The 23,922-nt window shown below is 49.4% G+C and overlaps 1 protein-coding gene across 1 annotated transcript in view; it reads right to left on the bottom strand.

Moving 5' to 3' along the window:
• Window positions 1-6,801: 6,801 nt before the first annotated feature.
• Window positions 6,802-23,922, bottom strand: part of RAD51B (RAD51 paralog B) — a 683,490-nt gene continuing 666,369 nt past the window's right edge. The window contains exon 11 of the mRNA XM_059182417.1: window positions 6,802-7,235. Within this exon, the coding sequence (XP_059038400.1) occupies window positions 7,153-7,235 (83 nt within the window). The 3' untranslated portion in view covers window positions 6,802-7,152. The remainder of the gene's footprint in view (window positions 7,236-23,922) is intronic.

The following is a 23,922-nucleotide window of genomic DNA, read 5'->3' as shown; positions in this document are numbered from 1 at the left end:
AGTTCAGACAGCTTGCTGGGGGCGGCAGGGCACACTGGTCTGGGAAGCAGGCAGGAAGGGGGCCAAGTGGGAAAGCAGGTCCTGTGGTGTCTGGAATGGGAACAGCCCACAGGAAAGGAGCAGGAGACTCAGGTGGGTTTGGGAAAAGGACAGCCAGAGGCCAAAGTGGTACAGAGGCCTTGGAGATAGATCAGGGACACACATGTGTCAACGCCGCCTTAGATCACTGCCCAGGGATGGGATTTTGCCAGGACTGAGCGGGTTAGGACACTAGGGGTGAGCACTGGGGGTTGTCTACGGGAGCAAGGTCTCCAGGTTAGGGCAGGGAATTGATTTGAGGACACTGGCGACTTCAGTTTGAAACTGTTGGGCTGCAGGAAGTCACAGAATAAGACTTTCAAGGGTGAGGAAGGGGTAGTGACCAGTGTTATGCTCCAGAAAGGACGAGGAGAACGAGCAATAGGAAGAGCCTTTGAGCTTAGCAATTAGGTGGCCTTGGTCACCTCAGTGGAAGTGACAAAAGCTGGTGGGAAGGAAGGGAGCCAGTGGGTAAGCGTGGTAGGGGAGCAGCTGTTGTACTATGATATATGGAAATGAGAACGGAAAACAGGATAATAACACGAGTGGACAGCAGAGTTGAGTGATGGGAGCCCCATGCATATTTGAATTAGGAATGAAACTCAATCATCAAGATATTTAGCCCTGATCCCATTAAGTACTTCCTCTGAGAGTTAGCAAACCGATATCCTTTAATCATGCCTTATATTTATAAAGGCCTTGCTCCAAAGAACTCCAGGTGCTCAATAACATTAATTAATTCACTCTTGTAGCCTCCTTTAGGAAAAAGGTGGTGGCAGGTATCATCCTTATGTTTATGGGCACGGATACTGTGGCAGAGATGAGAAGCAAGTCCACGCAACTGGTCAAGTGGGAGGCGTCATGCCTGGCTCTCCCCCTTCTGCTCTTAGCCATTCCTAAGTCACCCACATCTTTCCAGGACCCCTACGTCAGTGCCGAGACTTGGCTATGAGACAGATCAACTATGGGGTTCAAGCTTTAGAGGGTAGACTCAGGGTAATCCCAGGGCTCCGGGAATGAAGCTATTGTCTGCCCCATCCTGGGCCATATGGGGGCCTGAGCAGCTTACTCTGTCTGCTAGGTCCTTAAGGGTCACAGACAAATGCTCGGTCTAAGCAACCATAACATTGTCAAACTCAAGGAGGTACACGGTGGTTCTGTTTGTGTTTCCTGGGCACCCTCACGTGGGAAATTCTCCAGTGCCTTCTAGTAGCGAAATGCCCCCAGTCTTTATACTTTGTGCCGTTCAAGACCAACCAGATGATCTCTAAAGGCCAATAATAATCAAGGACAGCCCACTAAGATGATTGAGTCGCCTCTGGCAGTGAGCTTGGGCTTTATCGGGCCAGCAAGTGAAGGGGATCCCCAAGATCCCAACTGTGAAGTTGGTCTGCAAAGCCCCCCAACCATGGCAGGTAGAGGGACAACTGAAACCTAAAGTCAGGCTGTCCTTCCAGTACTGGGCCTGCCAACACCTGTTGAGCTGTGTGAGCCGGCGATACTAGGAGCCCTAGCTAATGAGCCCTGGCTCTTATGGGATCAGCTAAGTGGTTCACATTCCTAGTCCGGTGTTTATGCCACTTGGGTGGACCTGGGAAAATCAAGGGGCCACCGGCATGTTGGCCCACAGCCAGGGTTTAATTAAGCCCTAAATCTTCAGTGATTCCACCAGGGGCCTGATCCTCGTGAGGCCAGCCACAGGGAGAAGCATCCCAGGGAGCACTGGTTCGGCTTCTTTTGAGTCTTCCCCTCAACCCATTGTTTGCGGAGGCCTTGCTTGTTAATGCAAATAATCCCCTCAAAGTCACAGAGCAGCGTGCAGAAAACCCGAGGACCAGCCCTGCGCCCGAGCAGCCTAATTATGGCATCTCTCCCACCACAAGCAAGTTGTTTCCCACACCTGTCTGCTGCCTTTGGTGGGACGTGGATATCCGTGAGCAAAGAGAGGATAGATGAGCGCGGTAACACTTTCCTCCGGGGGGTTTCTGTTGAAGGATTCTTGGTGTTTGATCATAAATCACCAAACATAAATCTTGTTCAGGAACTAGAAGGATTAGGGATGACTATTTGAATTAGAAGGCCCAGAAGGTCCTACCTCCCTGCAGGGCGGAGGTCTGGGATCCACAGCCCCGAGACCTAATCTCTGGGGGACCAGCAGACTCCTGGGAAGGAAGAGAGTGGAAGGAAGTCCTTCTAATGGGGGGAGGGACCTGGGACTTTCAGGGGATTTTTATCTTGTCTTTCCTGTCCCCATCCCTCTTTCATTGTTTTGGAGCAGAGAAATCCCAGCCTTTTACAATTAAGGGGAAGAGGACCAATGCCGGGATGGGCAGTCGTGGGGCAGACCCACCTCGTGTCCGGGTGGCCAAAGGTGAGAATATTTTCAAAGAACCGATGGATGAAGGACGTGGCTGTGAGTGAACCGCAGGTGGGGCTGGTCAGAAGGAAGAGTGTGGGAAGAGAACTGGAGCGTATCCTCTTTCTCTAGCTTATTTATCCTCTCATTTGAAGACTGTAAGGGTCTTGGGGTCAGGTGGTCTCAGTTTCCACTCTGGAAAATGCCACCAGGAAACCTGGCCCCACCCCACTTGGGAGCCCACCAGCGCCACACTTCCTATACCTACAGGAAGCCAATGGATCTCCCAGGGAGGGCGGGGCCGGATTTCTGCCCCTTGGCATCTCCCTTCCGCAGCCGCTGGGGAGGTAGCACGCTCGCTAGCCTCCTGGATAGTTCTGAAATGAGTTGTGAACTGTAATGTTAGGATGGCATCTGGCGCTTAGTAAGTTTTTTACGTTGGTACCACCATCTTCCTCCTCCTGAGCCTCGAGCTGGTTGAATATGGAGATTTGCCCATACAGCCATAGCTCCTGGCAGCCTCCCTGGGTGCAGAGAGTGTGGGAACAGGGCACTGGCCTGTGTCTGATGGCTTGCACTGCAGTGGGTCACAAAGCAGCAGCAAAGGGAGCGGCCTGCTCAGATAGGGCTCGGGAGATGAAAGCCACGGTGTTTGCCTTTCCAAAGTGCCGCTGTGTTCCCGAAGGCCTGCAGCTTCCTCTGCCCTGCTGAGTTTTTTTTTTTTTTTTTTTTCCTTCCCAGTTCCTCTCAGTGATATCTTAAGAGGCAAACTTCCAGCACTAACAGGAGGTCTTTTGTTCTCCTTTTCTCTAAGTGGACTTTAACCCAGTTACGACAGATGAGTCACTGTAAAAACAAACAAATAATAATACTCCATTTTCTTAAAGGCTCTTCCATGCCTGCTGACAGAAAAGGGGGAACCTGACACTGCACTGGGCCTTTGGGGCTGCTCCCTGCCCCTACCTTATGGAGGCACAGTTCTGAAGAACCTTCCAGAACACACCAGAGCCCAGCACTGTGGAACCGTTTGGCAAGGCTCTGGCTGTTTTAGAATTGCATCTGATTTGGGGTGGCCCTGGGGGGTTGCAAGGAATTTTGGTCTCCACACAGTCCTGGTTGAGATTTACAGTCCTGGATTTGAGTAAATTCTGGACTTGCCTCTTTTCACACATTATTTATATGTGAAACAGAGTTATTAGACACTTGATTCTATCAGGAAGGAATTTGCGGTAGAATATCTTCTGCTCTGTTAGGTGACATATGAGTGTGGCCTGCGTCTATTCCATAAAAGTTCACCGGGCACTTGGGCATTGGGATCACAGAGATGAGAAAGACCCGCTTCCTGCTCTCAGGTAGTTAGACACGTAAGTAAGTGAATATGGTGACTTCTGATACACAAGAGATGCAACATCTGTCGAGGTGGGGTGAGAAAGGGGATGACCTCTCGATCCAGAAAGATTGGGAAAGTCTTCGTAAAGAAGATGGCATTTGAGCTAAGTCTTGAACCATGAGTAGATATTCTTCAGAGGGTCTGGGAGACATGGGGCAGATATGGCAGGGAGAAGGAGCAAGGGGGCATAACCAAAGGACCGAAACCCATGGCAGGTTGGGCCCACCCTGTGCAAACCCCCTCCAATCCCTGTCCAGGCATTTTTGCCTAAATGCTTGAGTAGAGCTGGACCCTCAATTTCCTAAGAAGTTACCGTCTCTGGATGAACATTCTCGGGACTCAGGTCTAAGGTGTCTTCGGGCTGCATCAACCATTAAGGCCTGTGTGGGGCCACTAGCCCCCAGGTTCATTGCTAAAGAGTACAGCCATGGCTCCCGAGGGGTGAAGGGATACATGTTCTATGGGAGGCTGTTAGCCACTGTGTCCTGACTTTGTGGAGCTCAGATGCATAGAGCAGTACGCTCATGTTCCCAGTGAGAATATCAGTCTAATTGCCTGGAAAACTCCTACTCATTTTTCACCCCGACTTACAAGTCCTTTTTACTGTGAAGACCTTCTAGAAGCTATGGGTAGAATTAACAACATTCTTCTTTGTGCTCCTGTGGCTTTTTCTTTTTACCTTGCTTTAGGCTTTAACCATAACCTATTAAAATCTCTCAGTTTCCCTTAGTGCCCTTCTTCTGGGTTGTGAACTCCTAGAGAGGATGGTTGGTAAGGCAGAGTCTTCGGTTCATGTACGTACAAGGTGTTTAGTTGATGTTTGTTAAATGGACACGTGAATGAACGGATGAGGTTTGAGTTGGTGTGTTTTGCGCAGTCTGACAATGATACCAACAGAAAGTTTCACCATCATCACTGATAATAAAACAATAGGGCCCAAGGATTTCCTACTGAAAGCATCACTTTGTACATAGGTAGATTGCTCACCCCAAAGGTATTTTCACTTGAGAATTTAGATTTAAAGTCAGAGTGAGCCCCCTCCCCACCGTGGGGTTCTAGGACCAAGGGAACCCTAGTCTGTTTTTCCAATCTGACTTCCCTACTATGGCTAATCCTGGGAACTGAAGGAGTGAGGATCTTTAGTTTAATCTGTTGAGTTTTCATCCCATAAAATACAATTCTTTGGGATGCCTGGGTGGCTCAGTTGGTTGAGCAGCTGCCTTCGGCTCAGGTCATGATCTCAGCGTCCTGGGATCGAGTCCCACATCGGGCGCCTTGCTCGGCAGGGAGCCTGCTTCTCCCTCTGCCTCTGCCTCTGCCTGTTACTCTGTCTGCCTGTGCTCACTCGCTCCCTCTCTCTCTCTGATAAATAAATAAAATCTTAAAAAAAAATACAATTCTACATTTCTGTGTTATCACCTGAAAAGTGAACATCTCCCCAGCTTGTGATAGGGCAAGGATAGAGTAGGGTAGACTTCTTTCCAGCAGGGTCAGTCTATTTGTTCCTTCCTTCCTTCCTTCCTTCTTCCCTGCCTCGCTCTCTCTCCCCTCCTTCCCTCTCCTCTGTCTCCCTCTCTCCCTCCCTCCCTTATTCTTTTTTTCCTTTCTTTCTCCCTCCCTCTCTCTCTCTTTCTCTTGTGAAGAGTTTTATCAAGGGCCAGGATGGTGGGAGGCTTATTCTTAGGGTAAGTGCTTCTCAGCTGGCCCTTCCTCACCCATTCTTTATTTCCCCATCCCCAGGCGATCATGAGTAGAGGGCGCGAAATGACATCAGCAGTAGGGCTGGGGCCATCATAGCTGCTGGGGTGGACCAGCCTCCGATTCTTTGTCTGCCTTGGGAGACTGCTGGGACCTGCTTGAGGCCTCATCTTCTGGGGCTGGATTATGGCTTTAAATGGATGAATTAAAAAATTCCAGGAACAAGCTTGGTCTCAGAAAGGAGCTGGTTAATTCCTTCTGTGAAAATGGAAACCTTGGTCTCCTGATATGTGCAATGACAGGCACCAGAGGAATTTTCCAGTACAAGAGAGGAATGAGTTTTCCAAGGACAGGCTGACTGAGAAAAGCCACCATCTGACCATGCACCAGAATTAGGTAACGCGGCCCCCTGGGATGGCAGAGATGACCAGCTGGAATGGCGGACCGGGAGGACAGTGTCGCTCCCAGCTACCTTCTAGGTGTTTCACTAAGATCTGCCACTGATGGGAATGGTGACTTTGGGACAGCTGGCACACCCGTAATGCCATTTCCAGTGAGGAGAAGGGGACGATCTTGACCATTCTGCTTTGGAAGGAGGTGCTGAAAGTAAGAGCTGAAACTAGATGGGTTTTTAGAAATCTGAGACAGAAATGATGTGCTCCAAGGCCTGTCTCTATTCAGCAGCAGATTTTACAGTGGTTTCCTTCCATGAAATCAGTTATCACTCCCTTTGTCCACTCTCAGGTCCCCCTCTATGTGGGACGCTGTCTGTGAACCAGGCAAACAAAACCCAAATGTGTCAGATCCTTAGCTGTGTTTTGACCAGTTCCCTTCCTTGTCCTTCCACGGGTCTCCTAGTCCTACCCCTGCTTGCTGCGACAGCAGATTTTCACAACTCTAAGGGATAAGGCGCAACAAAAAGGCTCAGGAGAAGGGATGAATCACCCTCATGTTTGAAAACCCACGGAGCAGCTGTTGGGGTTTATGATTGTCCTCTGTGAGCTCCTATCTACTCATTTAAGATCTGGTTAGAAGAAAAATTGGTTTTGGTACCATTGATTCCCAGTGTCAGGTGGGAAGGAAACCTTTCCAAAGCTGTTACTCCCAGTGACTAATTCACCTTGGTGATGTTGCTTAGGACATCAGCTGCTCTGTGCCTCTTGCTTCTTAAGTATCTGTTGTGGGAAGGGCTGAGAAATTTGAATTTCCAAAATAAAATGGAGAATAGACATGGGATAAGAAACAGGAAACCCATTTTCTGGCCTTTAAGACAATTAAAAAAAAAAAAAGATTTTATTTATTTACTTAACAGAGAGACACTGCGAGAACACAAGCAGGGGGAGTGGGAGAGGGAGAAGCAGACTCCCGCTGAACAGGGAGCCCAAAGTGGGGCTCGATCCCAGGACGCTGGGATGGTATCCCAGGACCTCAGGATGACCTGAGGCAAAGGCAGACGCTTAAAGACTGAGTCACCCAGGTGTCCCCCTTTTTTTTTTTTTTAATAATTTTCCCCCCAGTTTTTGAAATAATATATGTTTATGGAAGAAAGTTTGAAAAACTAGAGACCAGGTTGCCTGGGTAGCTCAGTTGGCTGGACCTCCGACTCTTGATTTCAGTTGAGGTCATGATCTCAGGGTGATGAGATCAGGCTCCGAGTCAAGCTCCTTGATGGGTGTGGAGCCTGCTTGAGATTCTCTCTTGGCCCTTCCCTCTCTGCAAAAAACAAAAAATAGAGACCAAAATTAGAAAAAGTCAAGCCAAATCTTATTACTCAAGAGATAGCACAGTTAACATCTTTATACATATTTTTCCAGTTAAAAAATATAGACAAAACTTTTTTCTTACAAGACTGCTATGTTCTGTCCAAACTGCTTATAATTTGCTTTTTCCTTTTGATGATATGTTGTGAATGTTTTCCCATGAGATTAAGCCTTCTTCTAGCACATAATTTTAATAATGGCCCACTATTCCATTATACAGATGTTTGTGTAACTAATACCCTATAGGTGACATTTAGGTTGTGTCTATTTTTTGCTATTTTAAGTAACATAATGTACATGCTGGGACATTAACTCAGGCTGTTTCATTATCCTGATCACAAGTCACGTAGTCCTTCCTCAAGAGCCATTGGTCATTCTATAGGCCAGAGAAACTACATCACAGGTGATTTCATAACGCTTTCTCAGAACACAAGGACAAATTTGATCTACTCAAACAGATTAAGACTTGCAGGTTCTCTTTATTGCACAGGAACACCCACCAATGTAAAATGATAGTTGTGTTTAACTCATTTATTCATAAATGCACTATTTCAGACAAAACACATTCCCTTGTTTGGTTTCCCTTTGACTCTGGTCGCCTTTTGATAGGGAAAGTGAGCTTATTGTAATAGCAGCAGAAGCTTGTAATGAAGAAGGTAAAGCAGTAGAGGCACCTGCAAACATGCATTCTGGGGTGAATCACACACCATTCTAATTCATACTCTGTGTTTAGTACTTCCGGTGTCACTGTTCTGCTTGATTGGAGAAAAAGGTCGAGAGGGGAATAGCAGAAAGGCTCAAGGCTCCCAGCAAGCCAAAGGGTTAAGAAGTCTTGGCCACTGAGCAAACTCCCAGCTGAGTATTTGGGGCAGAATCTAGGCCACTGGTTCCTGGTTTGAGAAACTCAAGTAGCCCCCTGGGGGAGTGCCTCCTGTTTCCATATGGCTGGCACTTTAGACTCGCAGGAAGGCCCAGAGGAAACAGGCTGCCAGCTGAAGGGGCAGGTGCTTCATGCCTGGGAGCTTGGTCTGGGTGGGGAAGATCAGCAGAGTCACCCCTATGCCCTTCTCATCCCAGTGGCCCCATACACATCTTCAACAGTCATTGGAGGACAGGATCGCTAAGGTAAACATTCTCACTTTAAGGCAAAGTCTAGACCCTCTTGCCATCTCTGAGGACTGAGGTTTCCAGAAGACTGGTAGAGGGAGAGAAGGAATTCAAGGGGGGATGGCATAGGAACACACATGATGGCTGAAATACGCAAAGTGTGAGAAAATAAAAATTGGCAGGGGTTGAATGGCGGCGGCACACGTGCTCACATCCACTCACCCACTCATCCACTCACCCACTCACTCACTCACAGTTGAATGGGGTTTCTGGGAGGGGAAATTGTGATCTTCAATGTCTATAAAAAGCCCTGGAGTGAGCTCTCAAAAGAGAGTGAGGGTGGGGAGATGGGGGATCCCAAGATTCCTGTCAGGCAAACAAGTTTGTCTGTCCTCCCTTCTCAGCTGCTCTGATATGTCACCAGACACCCTTGCCCAGTCTGACAGTCCCATGGCCACACACAGCACCCAAGTGAGCCATTCCTTTCCGCGCTGCTCCAGACCTGGCTGATGAGCTCAGTCCTCTCCTCTTCTAGGAAAGTAGGCCGAGCTTCTAGGAAAGATTTACTACAACAGAACATAGCCACCTTCTACCACCTCCCTCAGCTACCCTGGTCTTTCTTTTAGGCTGGAGATGGATGTGCGGGAAGTTTATGCAGAGGATGATGGGAATAGATCCATATTCCTGCCCTGGGTGACCAAGGAGCTGGGCAAAGGCAACAGGAGCCTTTCTTCATGCCCACGACTGAACATCATGGTGCCACATAAATGCCAGCCCAGAGAATTCCCTACCTCCAACCTGAATCTTGGCCTCTGTTCATTAAGAAGAAACATCCCCATGCTCACTTGCCAACCTTTTAACAGAGCATGTGAATTCCCTCTCTGTCCCATCAGATTTCATCTCTCTCTCTCCTGGAAGCCTACGGGGACAGGTCCTCACTGGTTCCTTCCACAGTTTTCTTCTCCCTACCAATGGGACAACTTGGCCCCTACCTGCAGCCTCAAGGATCTCATGTGATCATAGGCTGATGAGAGCTTAAAAGTCAACCCAGAGAGCTCGCCATGGGGAGGCCCAACTCTAAGGGCATGTCGAAACAGTTCTGTGGGATGGACACTGTTATCCCCTTTTTCGAGGTGATGATACTTAGCCCAGAAAGGTTCATTACTTTTCCCGAGGTCACACACATCGTGAGTGGCAGAGTGAGGATTTGAACCTGGCAGCTTGGCTCTGGAGTCCTGCTCTTAAGACCATATTGCAGATGGAAATAAATTAGCACTGTTTCTACCTGTCCTACTGCTGTCCCAGATCTGACCTTGGGCCCTGGTCTGACAATAGGATTCTCTCTTCCTCCTGTGCTTGGGCTCTTACTTTAGCCACTTCCTGGTATGCTCATCTCTATAGGATATCTTAGGATACCCTATTTTTACTGTCCCTCATTTCAAGTTCTGAAATCCCATCCTAAGCCCATGCTGATGACCTTGCTGACAGATCGCAGACAACAAGATTGAAGTCTTTCTTAACTGTGGGTCCCACACAGAGCTCTTAGCACAGTGCCTAACCCACAAGAGGTGTTCCATTTATATTTGCTGAGGGAAATCAGTGTCAAATGATCAGTGCCTCAGTTTCCTCATCTGTTCAATTAGAGCATCATAGAGTTTTGTGAGAATGAATTAAGTGAATCTATGCAAAGCTCTTGGAACAGTGTCTGGCATGTGGCAAGTACTCTATAAGACTAGGCAGTGCTATTTTTTTTTTTTTTTTTTTTTTTTTTTGTATATACAGGTGGAAGGTCATTCTGGTGAAGGCTTTGGGCTCTGGGTCAGAAGCCGGGATTCGAATCCTATCTCTGCCACTTCTCAGAGTTACGATCTTCAGCATTTGACGTAAATGTTTCCATACTTGTTAGCCCGTTTAAAAATTGCATAACAATACTTGTACCTCCCAGGGTTTTTTGAGAATTAAGTGAGATAATATTTACTAAGTGCCTGGCACAGAGAAGGATATCACTACATGATAGCCAAACATGTTTAATTATACTATTGTGAGTATTTTACAACTGAGATACATATGTTCAAAGCATTTTGGGGTCACTCAGTCTTCTCCTCATGACAGATTCCTACCTTTTTTTTTTTTTTTTTAAAAATATAATGATTCCACAATTCTATACATCACTCAGTGCTCGTCAGGACAAGTGTATTCTCAATTCTCTTCACCCATCTCACCCATTCCCCCATCTACCTCCTCTCTGGTAACCACCATTTTGTTCTCTGTGGTTATGAGTCAATTTTTTGTCTCTCTCTCTCTCTCTTTTTTCACATGTTTTGTTTCTTAAGTTCCACATATGGGGAAATCCCACAGTATTTGTTTTTGACTGACTTATTTCACTTAGCATTATACCCTCTAGCTCCACCCAGCTGGCTGCAAACAGCAAGATCTCATTCTTTTTTATGTCAGAGTAATATTCCGGTGTGTATATAGACCACATCTTTGTTATCCATTCATTTGTTGGTGGACACTTGGGCTGCTTCCACAGTTTGGCTATTATAAATAATGCTGCAGTAAACAGAAGGGGACATGTGTCTTTTCAAATTAATGTTTTCATGTTCTTTGGGTAAATATCCAATAGTGGAATTACAGGATCATACGATAGTTCTGTTTTTAATTTTTTGAGACGCCTCCATACTGTTTTCAATAGGGGTTGTCCCAGTTTGCATTCCCACCACCAGCGCATGAGGGTTCCTTTTTCTCCACATTTTCACCAACACTTCTTGTCTCTTTTTTTTTTTTTTTAATTTTAGTCATTCTGACAGGTGTGATGTGATGCCACATTGTAGTTTTGATTTGCATTTAATTTTGTTCATTATTTCTTTCACTGTGCAGAAGCTTTTTATTATGATGTAGTCCCAATAGGTGTTTTGCTTTTCTTCCCCTTGCCTCAGGAGACTTTGTATCTACAAAGAAGTTGCTACAGTTGAAGTCAGAGACATTACTGCCTGTGCTTTCTTTCAGGAGGTTTTTTTGTGTTTTTTGTTTGTTTTTTTTTAAATTTCAGGTCTCACATTTAGGTCTTTAATGAATTTTGAAGTGTATTTTGAATACATTTTGTGTATGGGGTAAAAATGTGGTTCTGTTTCATTCTTTTTTTTTTTTTTTTTTAAGATTTTATTCATTTATTTGACAGACAGAGACACAGGTAGACAGAGGCAGGCAGAGAGAGGAGGAAGTGGGCTCCCTGCTGAGCAGAGAGCCAGACGTGGGACTCGATCCCAGGACTCCGGGATCATGATCTGAACCGAAGGCAGAGGCTTTAACCCACTGAGCCACCCAGGCGCCCCTGTTTCATTCATCTGCATATAGCTATCCCAACGCTATTTGTTTCCCAACACTATTTATTGAAGAGACTGGCCTGAGTCCCAGGTGCCTTTGACAGGGACAGGCCCTCAGATGACGACTTGAGGTCTCCGGGCTTTCTTTGCTGTGGGAACCAGACTCTGAGACAGGTGACCCCAAACCCTGCAGGGCAGGCGAGCGTGAATACGCCGAGATGCAGGCAAGCTGGGTGGGATTGTAGGTGTTGATGTGACGAGTGCCCAGACTGGTTTCAAACTCGTGACCTCCCCACCAAAGACTGGTTTCATCTTGTAACAACTGTCAACTTGGCCCCACCTGAGCCTCTGTGGACTGGCCAGCCGGGGGAGTTTGGAGAGATACAGAGCCTTAGGAGCCTCCCCTCTCACTCCCATCCCTCAGCCCAAACCTTCCCCGACACACAGAGTCTGACACACAGCGAGGCTCCTCAGGTAACGGGCCAGAGACTGAGGCCAGCAGGAACTTTCGGAATCAGCATCTGGGAGGACACACCGATCGGCTGTCCCGGGGTGACCTGTGTGGGGACAGGCAGGGCATGAATGTAGAGGTGAGGGTGGAGGCAGAGACAGGGACAGAGGCTTCGAATGGGGCTAAGTCTTACGTGAAATGGCAGTGCCATTAACAGATACACACCACGAACCCAGATCTGAATGCGTCTGGAGTGTGTGTGTGTGTGAGAGAGAGAGAGAGAGAGAGAGAGAAGAGAGAGAGAGAGAGATTTGAAGAGCTAAGGAAAAAGGGGGAAGAAATGAAAAAGAAAAAAAAAATAAAAGTCCTTTCTTTCCCTGTAACCATTAGAAAGAAAATGAAGTCCAAATTGCGTTCAGGGCTGTTGGGACAGAGGAAGAGAAGCAAGAATGGAAAAAACAGGCCATAAAGATGCCAGGGCTGCTTAAGCAGAAACATCTGTTGAAGTCATAAGACTCGGGCCTGGTCAGGCTTCTAACAAACCCAGGAAGAGGAGAGTGTGTGCTGGCTCAGGGCGATCCTCGATCCTCGTCCGCCCCGTGCAGGGCCCCTGGGACCCGCATACGTGCAGAGCAGATACCTTCTCCGGGGCTCTGCCTGGGCCCGGGCTTCCAACGGGAGAGGAGAGGGAGGGAGAGGGGGGGAGAGGCGTTCCCAGGTCAGGAGCCGTTTGGAGCATGTATTTATTTCAAGCTTTAAATTCACTGGGACAGCCTGGGGAGCCACAAGTGTCAACCCCTGCCGCTAAAGAAAGAAGAAAAATGAAGGAGGGGGGAGGAGAGGGTTGGTTGCTGACCTGCAGGAGTGGGGAGGCTGTGAATGCTATTTGCAAATGGGGACGCCACTTTCTTGTTTCCGATTTTCCACCTCAGCCAAGGGCTGAAGGCTCTGGTCTTCGAATAGCTACACGGACCTCAGCTAATGCGGAGTGACCACACTGCACTCTCCGGGCTGTGCTCCTTCCAGGCATCCCCTCATTTAATCTTCCAGCTCCCTGTGGTCTCCGGGTCCCCACAATGGGTAGAGACTTGCACGGCCTCTTCCGAATTGCCCTCCTAGGAGGAAACCGAGGCTTAGCCAGGTTAGACGAGTCGCCCCAGCTGGCCCGGGAACCAGCCAGTACACTTCAAGGCACACCCGGGAGCTGTCCCTCTCTCTGTCTCCCAGAATGAATTAGAAAAGCAGCGTCAGCCAAGGGCCACTGGTGGGAAAGCAGCTGGGAAAATGAGCCCAGCGGTCATGTGCTCACGGCCCCAGCAGGCCTCTGCGGCTTGTGTGTCACTGTGCTCTGTCACCTCAGCCAGGGCAAGAAGAGGGAGCTATGGCTGGAAGAACAGGCCATCACAGAACAAAGGGAAGTCGGTCAGTGCTCCCTCCAACCCCCAGGGATGGAACGCTATCGTCTCTCAAGGAAATGCAGAGACGGTAAAAGAAACGAAATCCAGAGTCTATATTACTAGCTTGTGGGAAATGGTCAAAGTGCCATTTGGAAGGCTCCATTCCCAAAGTCAGATGCTGTGTGCATCTTCTCTTCCTAGAAGTCCCTCCTCGCGACCTGGCCTTGCCTGTCGGTTTAGTCATCTCCTTCTCCTACCTCCATCCTACCGCAAGGGCACCTCTCCACCCTCGCCTCACATGGGGGAACGGGGGGAACTGGATAGGAAAGGCTACAACTGTTGGCTTGGGGGTTCATGGTCAGGGGGCTATGAATCCTTTCAGAAAATACAGAAGTGAGACAGCAAGACTTCGCCAGCGGAAGAAGCCAGTGATAATACCATTCCCTGAGCCACCAACTCCTTGCTGCTAACCTTTACTCGGTCAGAGCCTCCTGGTGCCAGGCCTGTGCCTTGTGTCACCCCTTTAGGATAGGTAATATCACCTCTGCTTTCCAGGTGAGGAAGCCAGAGCTCAGAGAGGATGTTTCTGTGCCTAATGTCACCCTGTTACCGAGTGACAGAGCTGGGATTAAAATCCATGCAGTCAGAGATGGAAGCATTTGTATGTTCTCTCTTGTGCTCCAGAAAACTCCAACGTGCCTCCAAACACCCAGCTGTCTGGTTAAAACATTATTTCCTGATTAAGGAGCCATCTTAGACCTGCATCTGCAAGGCGATGGCCCTGGTCGGGTCCGGGACCAGACTTTGAGAAGCGAGGATGCACACCCCGAGGGCTTTCTCCAGCCACGCTATCTGTGCTGTGGGGGCTGGCACTTCTCTGACTCCCCTGTAGCTCTGCCACCAGAGCAGACGGAAAAACCACCCGTGCAGCCCAGTCAGCGACGGCGATGCCTTGGTTACTGCTTGGTGTTTCTTGCCCTCGCCACCCCCCCCCCCCCAAAGCAAGCAGAGTAGAAAAACCCCACCCAGCTTTAGGTAGGAGAGGCTGACAGGCCCAGAAGCGGATGTCAGGGCTGCCCCTCCACCCCCACCAGGGGCTGGGATAAGACTTTGATATGATTCTGTATCTCGGGGAGGGGGGGAATCTATGTGATGAAATCTCCCCCAGTTGGCCTCTCCCACGAGCTGACAGGAATTTCCTGTTCAAACCAGCAGAGGAACTCGGGTTTGCTTCTCTAGGGCTGATCTTGGTGGGAAAAGGCACAAAAGAGCAAGAAGGCAGAGCTGCTTTTTTCCTGAGCCCAGATGCCTTGGGGTCCCCGTTCTGCTCCATTGGCAGCTGGGGGAGGGGTCTTCTGTGGCTTCTCAGTTGCAGCCCTTGGGGCTGGCTCCAGGGCTCTGAGCACGAATCTCTCAGGAAGGCTGGAGTGACCTGCATTCCACAGAAAGGAGGGGCCCGGAGAGGCTCTGGCTCAGGTTTGCCCAGGAGCACAAATACAGGCTAGAAGGACAACCCAGGAACCCGGCCCCTGCAGCCAGCCCCCTGACAGCACTCCTTTCCTGTCTTTCAGCAGACCCCGCTGAGGGCCTCCTAGCACAGGTGCCCAGCTAGCTTTGCTCGCAGCGGAGGCCGGGATTCCCTGGCTGTGGCCCCGTGGAGATCGGAGTCAGGGGATTCGATTTTTAAACAGATCTCTGGAGTTCCATGGAGTCTGTGCCAAGAAGGGGGAGTGTCTGCATTGCAAGGGTGTGGGGTGGGGGGATGGTTACCGGCTCTGGGCCCATAGCCCCTCCCTGGTGGCCCAATCATGCCTCACAGACATGGGTCTCCCCGTCTCCTCTGGTCAGCTGCCTCCTCCCCTGACACCGCCCTTTCAGGATCCACTGTACATGTGGGGGTGGGGTTGGGGGGGGGAAACCAAAGACCCACACGGGCTTGTGCACCGGTGGGCATCTGGAACGTATCAGCATGACGACTGGTGAGGTCGTTCCTTGGAAACTCTGCAAATGTTTGCCTTGGTCAAGAATAAAGGTGTGTGTGGAGGGGAAAGGTCAGGTCAGCCAGGGAAACAGAGGAAGGGCTGGAAGCGGATGCTGCTACGGTCTGGTTACCAGGGGTTTCTTAGCACCAAAACCCCAACAGTCCTGCGCCAATGGCAGCCTTTGGAATGGGCCAACTGTGGCTCTATCCCTCCTCACCAGCCTTAGAGAGTCCGGATCGCAGCTTTTTTCCTCCGTAATGATCTGCCATTCCCCAGGCTAGGAGGTGATGGGGTGCAGGGGTGGGGGTTTGGAGGGGGAATGATTGCAGCAGATTCACTCTTAAAGGAAAAGCCTAACGTGTTGGGATGGGGTCTGCTGCGGATGAGCGGTTGCCTTGGTGACGCTAATGAAAAGCAGGCCTGGGCGAGGTCCCAGAACCCCCATGGGCTGAGTTATCTACCCCCTCTGCCGCTCCCCTCGCCTCCCCACCACCAGCCTCAGATCAAACTCCCCGAATATTTATAAAATCTCAACCAGAAACAGAGAAAGTCAGCCGCCCAGCCAGGCGTCTGCCCATGTCCTTCCGGAGCTGCTCGGGTGACAGTCTCCAACGTGCCTCATTATTTTAGTTTTCTTCCTTGCAGGGAGCAGGGTAGCCAGAGCAGGAGGGGGAAAAGAAAAAATGTTTGCTCTGCCCTATTCTGGCTGGTTTTTGAGTTGGGGAATTTACTTGGAGTTTAGGGGCCGTATTTTGGGCAGGTCTCTGGGCCACTACCTGCTCTTCTGTCCCCAGTCTGTTTCTTGCATGCTCCAGCCGAGACCCTCCACTTTGTTACTGCTTGGCTGCTTACTCAGCCCCTTCCTGCTGTGGCCCACTGGCTTCTTGTCAGTCCCTAGGAACGTCAGAAGTGACACTTGTTAAGATGAGAATCAGGGCTTCCAAAGTGAAAATGCAAGGGATTATGGGGATTGGTAGCAGGAGGAGCCAGCCCCCTGGCCATGGCAGAGCAGGAATTGGGCTTGTTCTCTCTGGAGAAAAAGGGAGACAGGAGGGAATTTGGGCTGGCCTGAGAAAATTCGGGTGATCTCTGATAATCACTCCTTTCTGGGTGGTTATTAAAGCGGAGAGCAAAGAACTTGAAAAACAGAAGGTATACAGAAGTGGGCTGTAGCTCTGACTCTGTCCTGCCAGTCAACAGGGAGGCACCGTTTCCCATTCCATGAGTGTATCACGTGATCGTCTTTCATGACTACCCCATCCTTTGAGTGACAGAGACTTCCGTGTGGAGAGGCAGCGGGGGTTTGTGGGGAAGTGCCAGATTGGGTCAAGAGGGCTGAATGTGATTCTTGCAGGTTCAGCCTGGCTATGTTATAAAACCTTTCTCTCTCTTGGTTTTACCTTTAAAAAAAAAAGAGGCTTGGACTGGGTGGTCTTTAAGACCTCTTCCAGTCCCGTGATCTTTATATAACAAGCAAAGAATAATAATGTCGTATGTTGGGACATTATTATGTCCTGGGTGGCTCAGTGGGTTAAAGCCTCTGCCTTCGGCTCAGGTCATGATCCCAAGGTCCTGGGATCGAGCCCAGCATTGAGCTCTCTGCTCAGCAGGGAGCCTGCTTCCCTCTCTCTCTGCCTGCCTCTCTGCCTGCTTGTGATCTCTGTCTGTCAAATAAATAAATAAAATCTTAAAAAAAAAAAAAAAAAAAAACTTTGAAAAGAAAAAAAAATGTCGTATGTTATCAAAGACTACCATGAACATAATTCATGTGACCAAGCATGGGATCCAGGTGGTAAAAAATACAGGTGAGAAAGCTGGGGGAAGGATTAACGGAAGGTACTGGGAAGCTTTCATGCGGGGGGAGCCTCAAGTGTCTCTTGAAGGATGAAAGGGATTGGGACAGAAATAAGGAGCAAGTTGAGCAGATTTTGGGAGCAGGGGGAGGAGCTTGGGGGAGGAGGTGCAGTAGGTGGAGTCAAGGTAGGTGTTGGGAAACACGGGAAGGTAACGGTCAGTAAGAGGACTGGCCCTCGCCATGGGGGAGGACTGTGAGCGTAGGAGAGACAGAGGCTCTCCTGGTTCTCTGGAGATCAGTGGACCTGCCTTGAGTGACTCCCATCAACATGCAGCAGGGAGAGGTGAGAGGAAACCAGGTTGGTAAGTAGAGGTCAGAGCCCTAGGCCACTGGCTCCTGTGGCCTCAAGGAGGCTTCAGGGTCTGGCTGAGGGATCTGACTCCTCAGAGAGAGTTTTTTTGTCACCTTTCTGCCAAGGAGGCCAGCCAAGTGGCACAGGCGGGCAGGGATTAAAGTCAGCGAGTGTGAGAGGAGGGAAACAAACTCCCTACTGTGTCAGGAGTGTGAGACCATGATACCTGAATGACCCCGAGGCACGAGGTGTTGGGCAAGAGGCCCAGCCTGGGACAGGGAGATGCTGGGCATCCTGAGGACTCTTCTAGGAAACCTGTGGGGCTCTTCCTTCTAGTATTCACTGGCTTCTCTCACTCCCACTAGGCCCTGGCCTTAGCCTAGTGATGAGAGTGGCCCACACATCACACATCAGGGAGTGGCTCTGGCCCTCCTCCAGCTATGGCCCAGCAGCCATGGGCCAGGTGTTCACACATGTTCATGGGTTAGAGGGCCATTTTCCCAAGAGTCACCCATGTTCTGCTGCTGGACCTTGCTTCAGGTACGGCGATGCTCGTGTCCCCTTCCCTGTTCCCCAAGCTTAATCCTAATGCCAGGGTGGGACTCAAATCTAAGTCTGTTTTACCAGCCAGAGCGGACCGCCACTGGTGTGCACACCTGTGGACTTCAGCGGGATGACCAAGGGGTGGCTTTGGGGTGGGTGTGGATGTGGAGCTGGGATAGATGGGCTGGGTGTCATGTGTGTATGCTCAAGGTGCATCCTAGCGCCAGTGGAGTCAAGGAATGAAGCCAGCCCAGGGCTGGTTCTCCTTAGGCCACTATACTCCAGTATGAAACTCCAAGGAATCCACCAACTAAATTCAAATATCACCTTCAGAATGCCATGAAGGTATACTTGTCAACTTATGAGAAGGCAACATATTCTATTTAATAGTTTATTAGCTTTATTTACAACTTTCATATACTTAGACATACAGAAGCTGGCTTCCACTGTATTCTTACCTGGACCTCCAAAGTGAGGGGAGTCTACATTTCCTAACCTAACCCATTTTACAGCCTGTCCTCTGACTTATATGATGCTAATGGTCACCTGGTCTCTGAAGAGCTCATGCCCTTCTGATAAGCCTGCAGGTGCCTCAGGCACACATGATGGGCAAACCCAGTGGACCCAAGACCTTGGCAAATCACCCCACCCTGCAACTGGTTCCAGCAACATGGCGGCCCAGAGTCGAGGCCTGCAGAGGGCCCTATACGCTCCCAAATGTGTTTCTTTGGCTTTGATCAGCCCATGAAGCTAGGGGTCCAGTGTGGGCAGGCAGGGCTTGCTCACAGGAAGGCAGGGTGGGGTCCTGTGTGATTCTGAGGGAATCTGCAAGATCTCCTTGGCTTGCCAAAATACCTGCTCTCAACCCACTTCCTCTGCCTCTACCAGTGAAGCCTAAAGTTTCTTTATAGGTGCCAAAGCCTTTCAGTCACTTCCAGGTCTCAATTCCATGCCTTTGCCCCAACTCTTATACTCTGAAAACCTTCCCCACCCCATCCTAGAGGCAGACTGCTTGACAAAGAAGGTCCTGGTCAGAAGTGACCCATCCCTTCTCCTTCAAAACCACACTGTCATTGCAACTACTCTTCTAGAAGTAATTTATGCTCATGGCAAAGATCACACATCTTCCAGAAGGGTAGAAGCTTCTGAACCCAGTTGCCCTTTTCCAGAGATGACCACGGAGACACAGTTACTTGTTTCCCTTGTAGGAATAGTCTGAGCATACCCAAGGCTAGATCTTCTTGGCATTCCCATCCGTGACTTGAGATCTCCAAGGGAAATGATATGGAGATGAGAACAGAGTCATGCCCAGAAAAAACTTTGAGGAAATGGGCCTGATTGGAAGGGATCGAGAGAGCCAAATGACGATGAGATGGAAGCAGAGATGTCAAAGAGGGAGGGAAGGAAGGTGGAAGAGCAAAGCATCGTGGAAACCGTGAGGGAAGGCACGGCCTCACAGACGCCATGACAGAAGACGGTGGAAGGTGTGTGTCAGGGACAGCAGAGGGCTCAAGAGGATGAGAACTAAGAACAAAGTCACTGGGGTGATTGAGGGAGTTGTTCAGTGGAGCTACAGGGGCAGAAAACCACCCACATTGGTAATAGTGTCTTCTCTACACTGGTCACGGTTCTAAATGCTTCCCACACATCAACTCACTGCATCCTGACAAGAATTCTCATCTGCAGATGAGCGAACTGCGGGGCAGAGTGCTAAGTATTCCAAGGTCACATGGATAGAACAAGGCAGAGATGGGGTTGGAAGCCTCTGAGACAAATGTAGTGTAGGTCAGTACACTCTACCCAGATCATAGCTGGTCTATGAGCAGGATTTGAGGATGTGGTGCCAAGTGGTGGGGCCTCCCTGACATAGCTTCTGCCATGTCCAGAATTGCCCATAAAGTGTCCATGTCCACCATCTTCCAGAAGACTGAGACTAAGGAAGAAGAGGAGGTAAATTGAAAAGGGAAATGAAATGAGAGGATCCTGGAGACCGGGCCCCACCGTGTCCTGGGATAGAGGTAGCCAGCAGAGGCCTCTGAAGGGGTAGCTCAAATGACTGCTCTACAGGAAATTAGTGCCTCCTGAGATGGCACCTTTCTTTCAAAAGCTTCCCCTCAAGGCTCCACGCTTGCCCTGTTGAACACTTTCCCTCTCCCCAGTCTCCGGGCCCAGCCGCCACCCACTCCCAGTTCTCTTCCACCTCCTCTTCCTGGGGAGATGGTCTTGAAAAGGCCCTTTGTGAATCCCTGGGCCCTTGCCAGTGGGGGCATGGGCCACATTTAGCAGCCAGGAGCATTTGTTCCCTTGCATTTTCTCTCCTGGTTGGCCAGCCGGATCAGAAAGGATGTCTGTGGGGAACAGAAGTCGGGGTCAGAAGTTGTGTGCCACACAGCAAGCCCAGTTCTATCTAGGCTGATTTGGGAGTTACTGGTGTGTTGAGATATCATGCAAATAGATTGCCAGGTAAGATACAGAAAATCCAGTGCAATTGGGATTTTGGACAAACAAGGAATAATTTCTGAGCATAAGTATGTCCCAAATATTTTATGGGCCATATTTACACTAAATATATACATGTATTTAGTATATGTATACACACACACACACATATCACTGTTTATCTGAAATTCAAACTGAAACGATGTTCTCTATTTTTATTTGCAAAATCCGGCAATGCTACCCTCAAACACAAAGCTATAGTCTGGCTCCCAGGACTCTGTCAAAGAGAAGGCCGGGCAGTGCTATGCCTTTGATCTAGTGGACCTGCTTAAGTCCTTGTACTCCAGAAATAAAAGAAATCTCTGAGCTGCCTTGGTTCTTTGTCTGAGAAGCTCAAGTGCCAAGTTAAGAGGTCCCTCCCCCAGCCCCCTCTGCCTACATCTCCGTGGGTGGTAACCACAGAGGGGCAAAGAGGGGAGCTTGGTGATTTGGAAGCAGCTGGACAAAGGTCTTGAAACAGAAGGCCGGGGCTCGTTCCTCACATGGGAGGCTCTGAAGTGACTTGATCTTAGACTTGAATTCTCAAGGTTGAGGAAGGCTACTCATGCAAAGGGAAATTGGTGGTGGTCTCGCCGGAGGGAAACCAAGCCTACGACCCAGATCACTGAATACCTCACTACGTCCAAAAGCTAGGGAGGACCGAACACAAACCCATTAGATATCCCTCAAGTACACGCTCCTCTCCTCCTGTCTCTTGTCACCCCTGAATCTGGGATGGCACAGGATTGTGACACAGTGCACAAATCCAGACCACTTTCCTGAACACCTTTGTGAATTTTGGTTTTCACAATCCTGTGACCTACTCTTCCCAACTTGGTCTTGGAAGAAGACACTTCAAGGTCTTTTCCCTACGAAGTAATATATTTTTTTGAGGAAAGAGATTATCAAAAAACATTCAGGACCTGGGACTTAAATATGAAGCTCTGTTTGTTTATTTTTAACAAACTGTGTAGCACGTCTTGCATGAGGTGAGCCAGTAGGTTACGAAAATCTCTGTGAAGGCTGCCATGTCACACCATCTGCGGAGGGAAATTGCTTTACTCATTTTTTGCTTAAGTTGCTTTCACCACAATTAACAATGAGATCTAACAGCTATAGCCACATTCTGCCCTGTGGGCAGCAACATGTTTGATGCCAAACACACATCACAGAATCAGGAAGGTCAGTGTGTTTTTCAGGAGTTTGCCTGATGGAAATGAGCCAGCTTGAAGTCCTACAAAGCAGCAGGCACACCCAACCTTCCCTCTGAGTTACAATAATCCAGGGAAGAGATGATGGTAACTTTGACCAATGAAGCAGCAGTCAAGGTGGTAAGAGGTTGTTGGCTTCTGGACTTATTTAGAAGAAACTGCCAACAGGATTTGTTAATGGGTTAGGTGTGGGGTGTGAAATCCCCAGAGAAGGCAAAGATGATTTTGAGACTTTTGGCCTGAGCAGTGGAAGGATGGAATTACCCTTTACAGATATGGGGAGGTTGAGAGAGGGGCTTGTTGGGGGAAGTGAATCAGGAGTTTGATTCTGGATCCGCTCGTCTGAACATGCCCAGTAGCTATCCCAGTGGTGGTGTCAAGTGGGCATTTGACTCTGCTGCTGGAATTTAGGGGAGAGGTGCAGGCCAGAGATTCAGTTTGCAAGCTGTCAGCAGGTAGATGTCATATCAAGCTGTGAGAGGATGAAATCATGAGGAGCGAATGAAGACAGAAAGGGGCAGGGGTCTGAGGGTGGAGCCCTGAGCTCCTTCTCTGCAATTTACCAGCAATGCTGAAGAGCCATGCTCAGCGTTCTGTGGCCACTCAGGTCACCCACGGCAATGGCTGGTTCTTTTCTGGGTTCAGGTTTTCCAACTCAAGAATAGGCTTAGGAGTGAGTGATGGTTATAAGGTGGGTTGCAGGCCTGTTCTGTTGGACCCAGAAGAGGTATTCAGGGAGACGGGCAGAACTCGGTTCCCCTATAACCAAGTTTCTACCTAGCGAAGCAGGCCAGGAGACTGGAGACACGCACAGTGGGAGCCGCTATGAGAGCATGGAAGCCGGGCTACATAGATGGGAGATTTTGGTTGGAGACGGTGGTGTGCTGGGGCTCTGTGAACCAGAGCGGTGGGCCAGACAGTGCCCCATAAAGTGGGTTCCAAGAGGCTGGCTATACTTGGGCAGGTGGGTGCTACAGGGCTGGGTCTAGGTAGATGAGATGGGAGAAGGCAGACAAGAACCTCTCAGAGCAGTGCCTCAGAGAGTGGGCTCTGCAGACAGGCTGATGTGGGCTCAACTTGGGCAAGCTACTAAACCATGCTATCCGTAAGGAATTGAGTGGGACACCTGGGTGGCTCAGTCGGTTAAGCATCTGCCTTCAGCTCAGGTCACAATCCCAGGGTCCTAGGATCAAGTCCCACATGGGGCTCCTTGCTCAGTGGGGAGTCTGCTTCTCCCTCTGCCTCTGCCTGCTGCTCCCCTTCTTGTGCTTTCTCTATCACAAACAAATAAATAAAGCCTTGGAAAAAAATAAGGAGCTGAGCACGCTATCAGCTGAGCACGCTATCAATATGGAGCTCAATCAATGCCCAGTGATCTAGAAACGTAGCTGTTAGTATTTTAACGCTCACTCGTGATTTTAGGACACTGTGTCTATATCCAGGCCTATTCAGATAGAGACGGGAGGATACATTTCACAAAAAGCAGAGACAGCACACTGACCCTCTAAGACATGAATCCAGTTTTTAGAAAGACCTCTACTGAGGTTTTACCTTCAAGGTAGGACATTTATTTTTATGACGTGGGGAGCAACTCCCTTACTGAGAGAAACATACCTTGGAAGAACATGACTTTCAGTAAGAGCACGTTCTTATCCCCAAGAAAGGGAGGAAGGCAAAGCAGCAGAGTTCAAAGCCCAGTCCTGGGAAGGTGGGGCGGATGGACTGCCCTGGTCACTGTAGTAGCAAATAGGCTGACCTCAGCTGTGAGACACTAGGGAGGTACCATCCAACCCATTCTTTTTAGGGAGAGGACTGGAAAGACACCCTGGGACCAGCCTCACCCTTTCACTTTGAGAAGAAACGGAGGCTTAGAGCAGGGAAAGAATCACCACAGGTTGACTGGCTGGTGGCTGGAAGGCTAAGACCAGGTCTGGGAAGGCAGAGCCTGCAGAGTGGGATCCGGGTGAGGCGTGAGGAAGGCGTGAGGGTAAAAGGTAG

This window comes from Mustela lutreola, chromosome 7 (assembly GCF_030435805.1).
Source record: "Mustela lutreola isolate mMusLut2 chromosome 7, mMusLut2.pri, whole genome shotgun sequence".
In the NCBI taxonomy this organism is placed as follows: Eukaryota; Metazoa; Chordata; class Mammalia; order Carnivora; family Mustelidae; genus Mustela; species Mustela lutreola.
The sequence above is the reverse complement of the archived record's forward strand: the minus strand, read 5'-3'. Positions and strand labels throughout refer to the sequence as shown.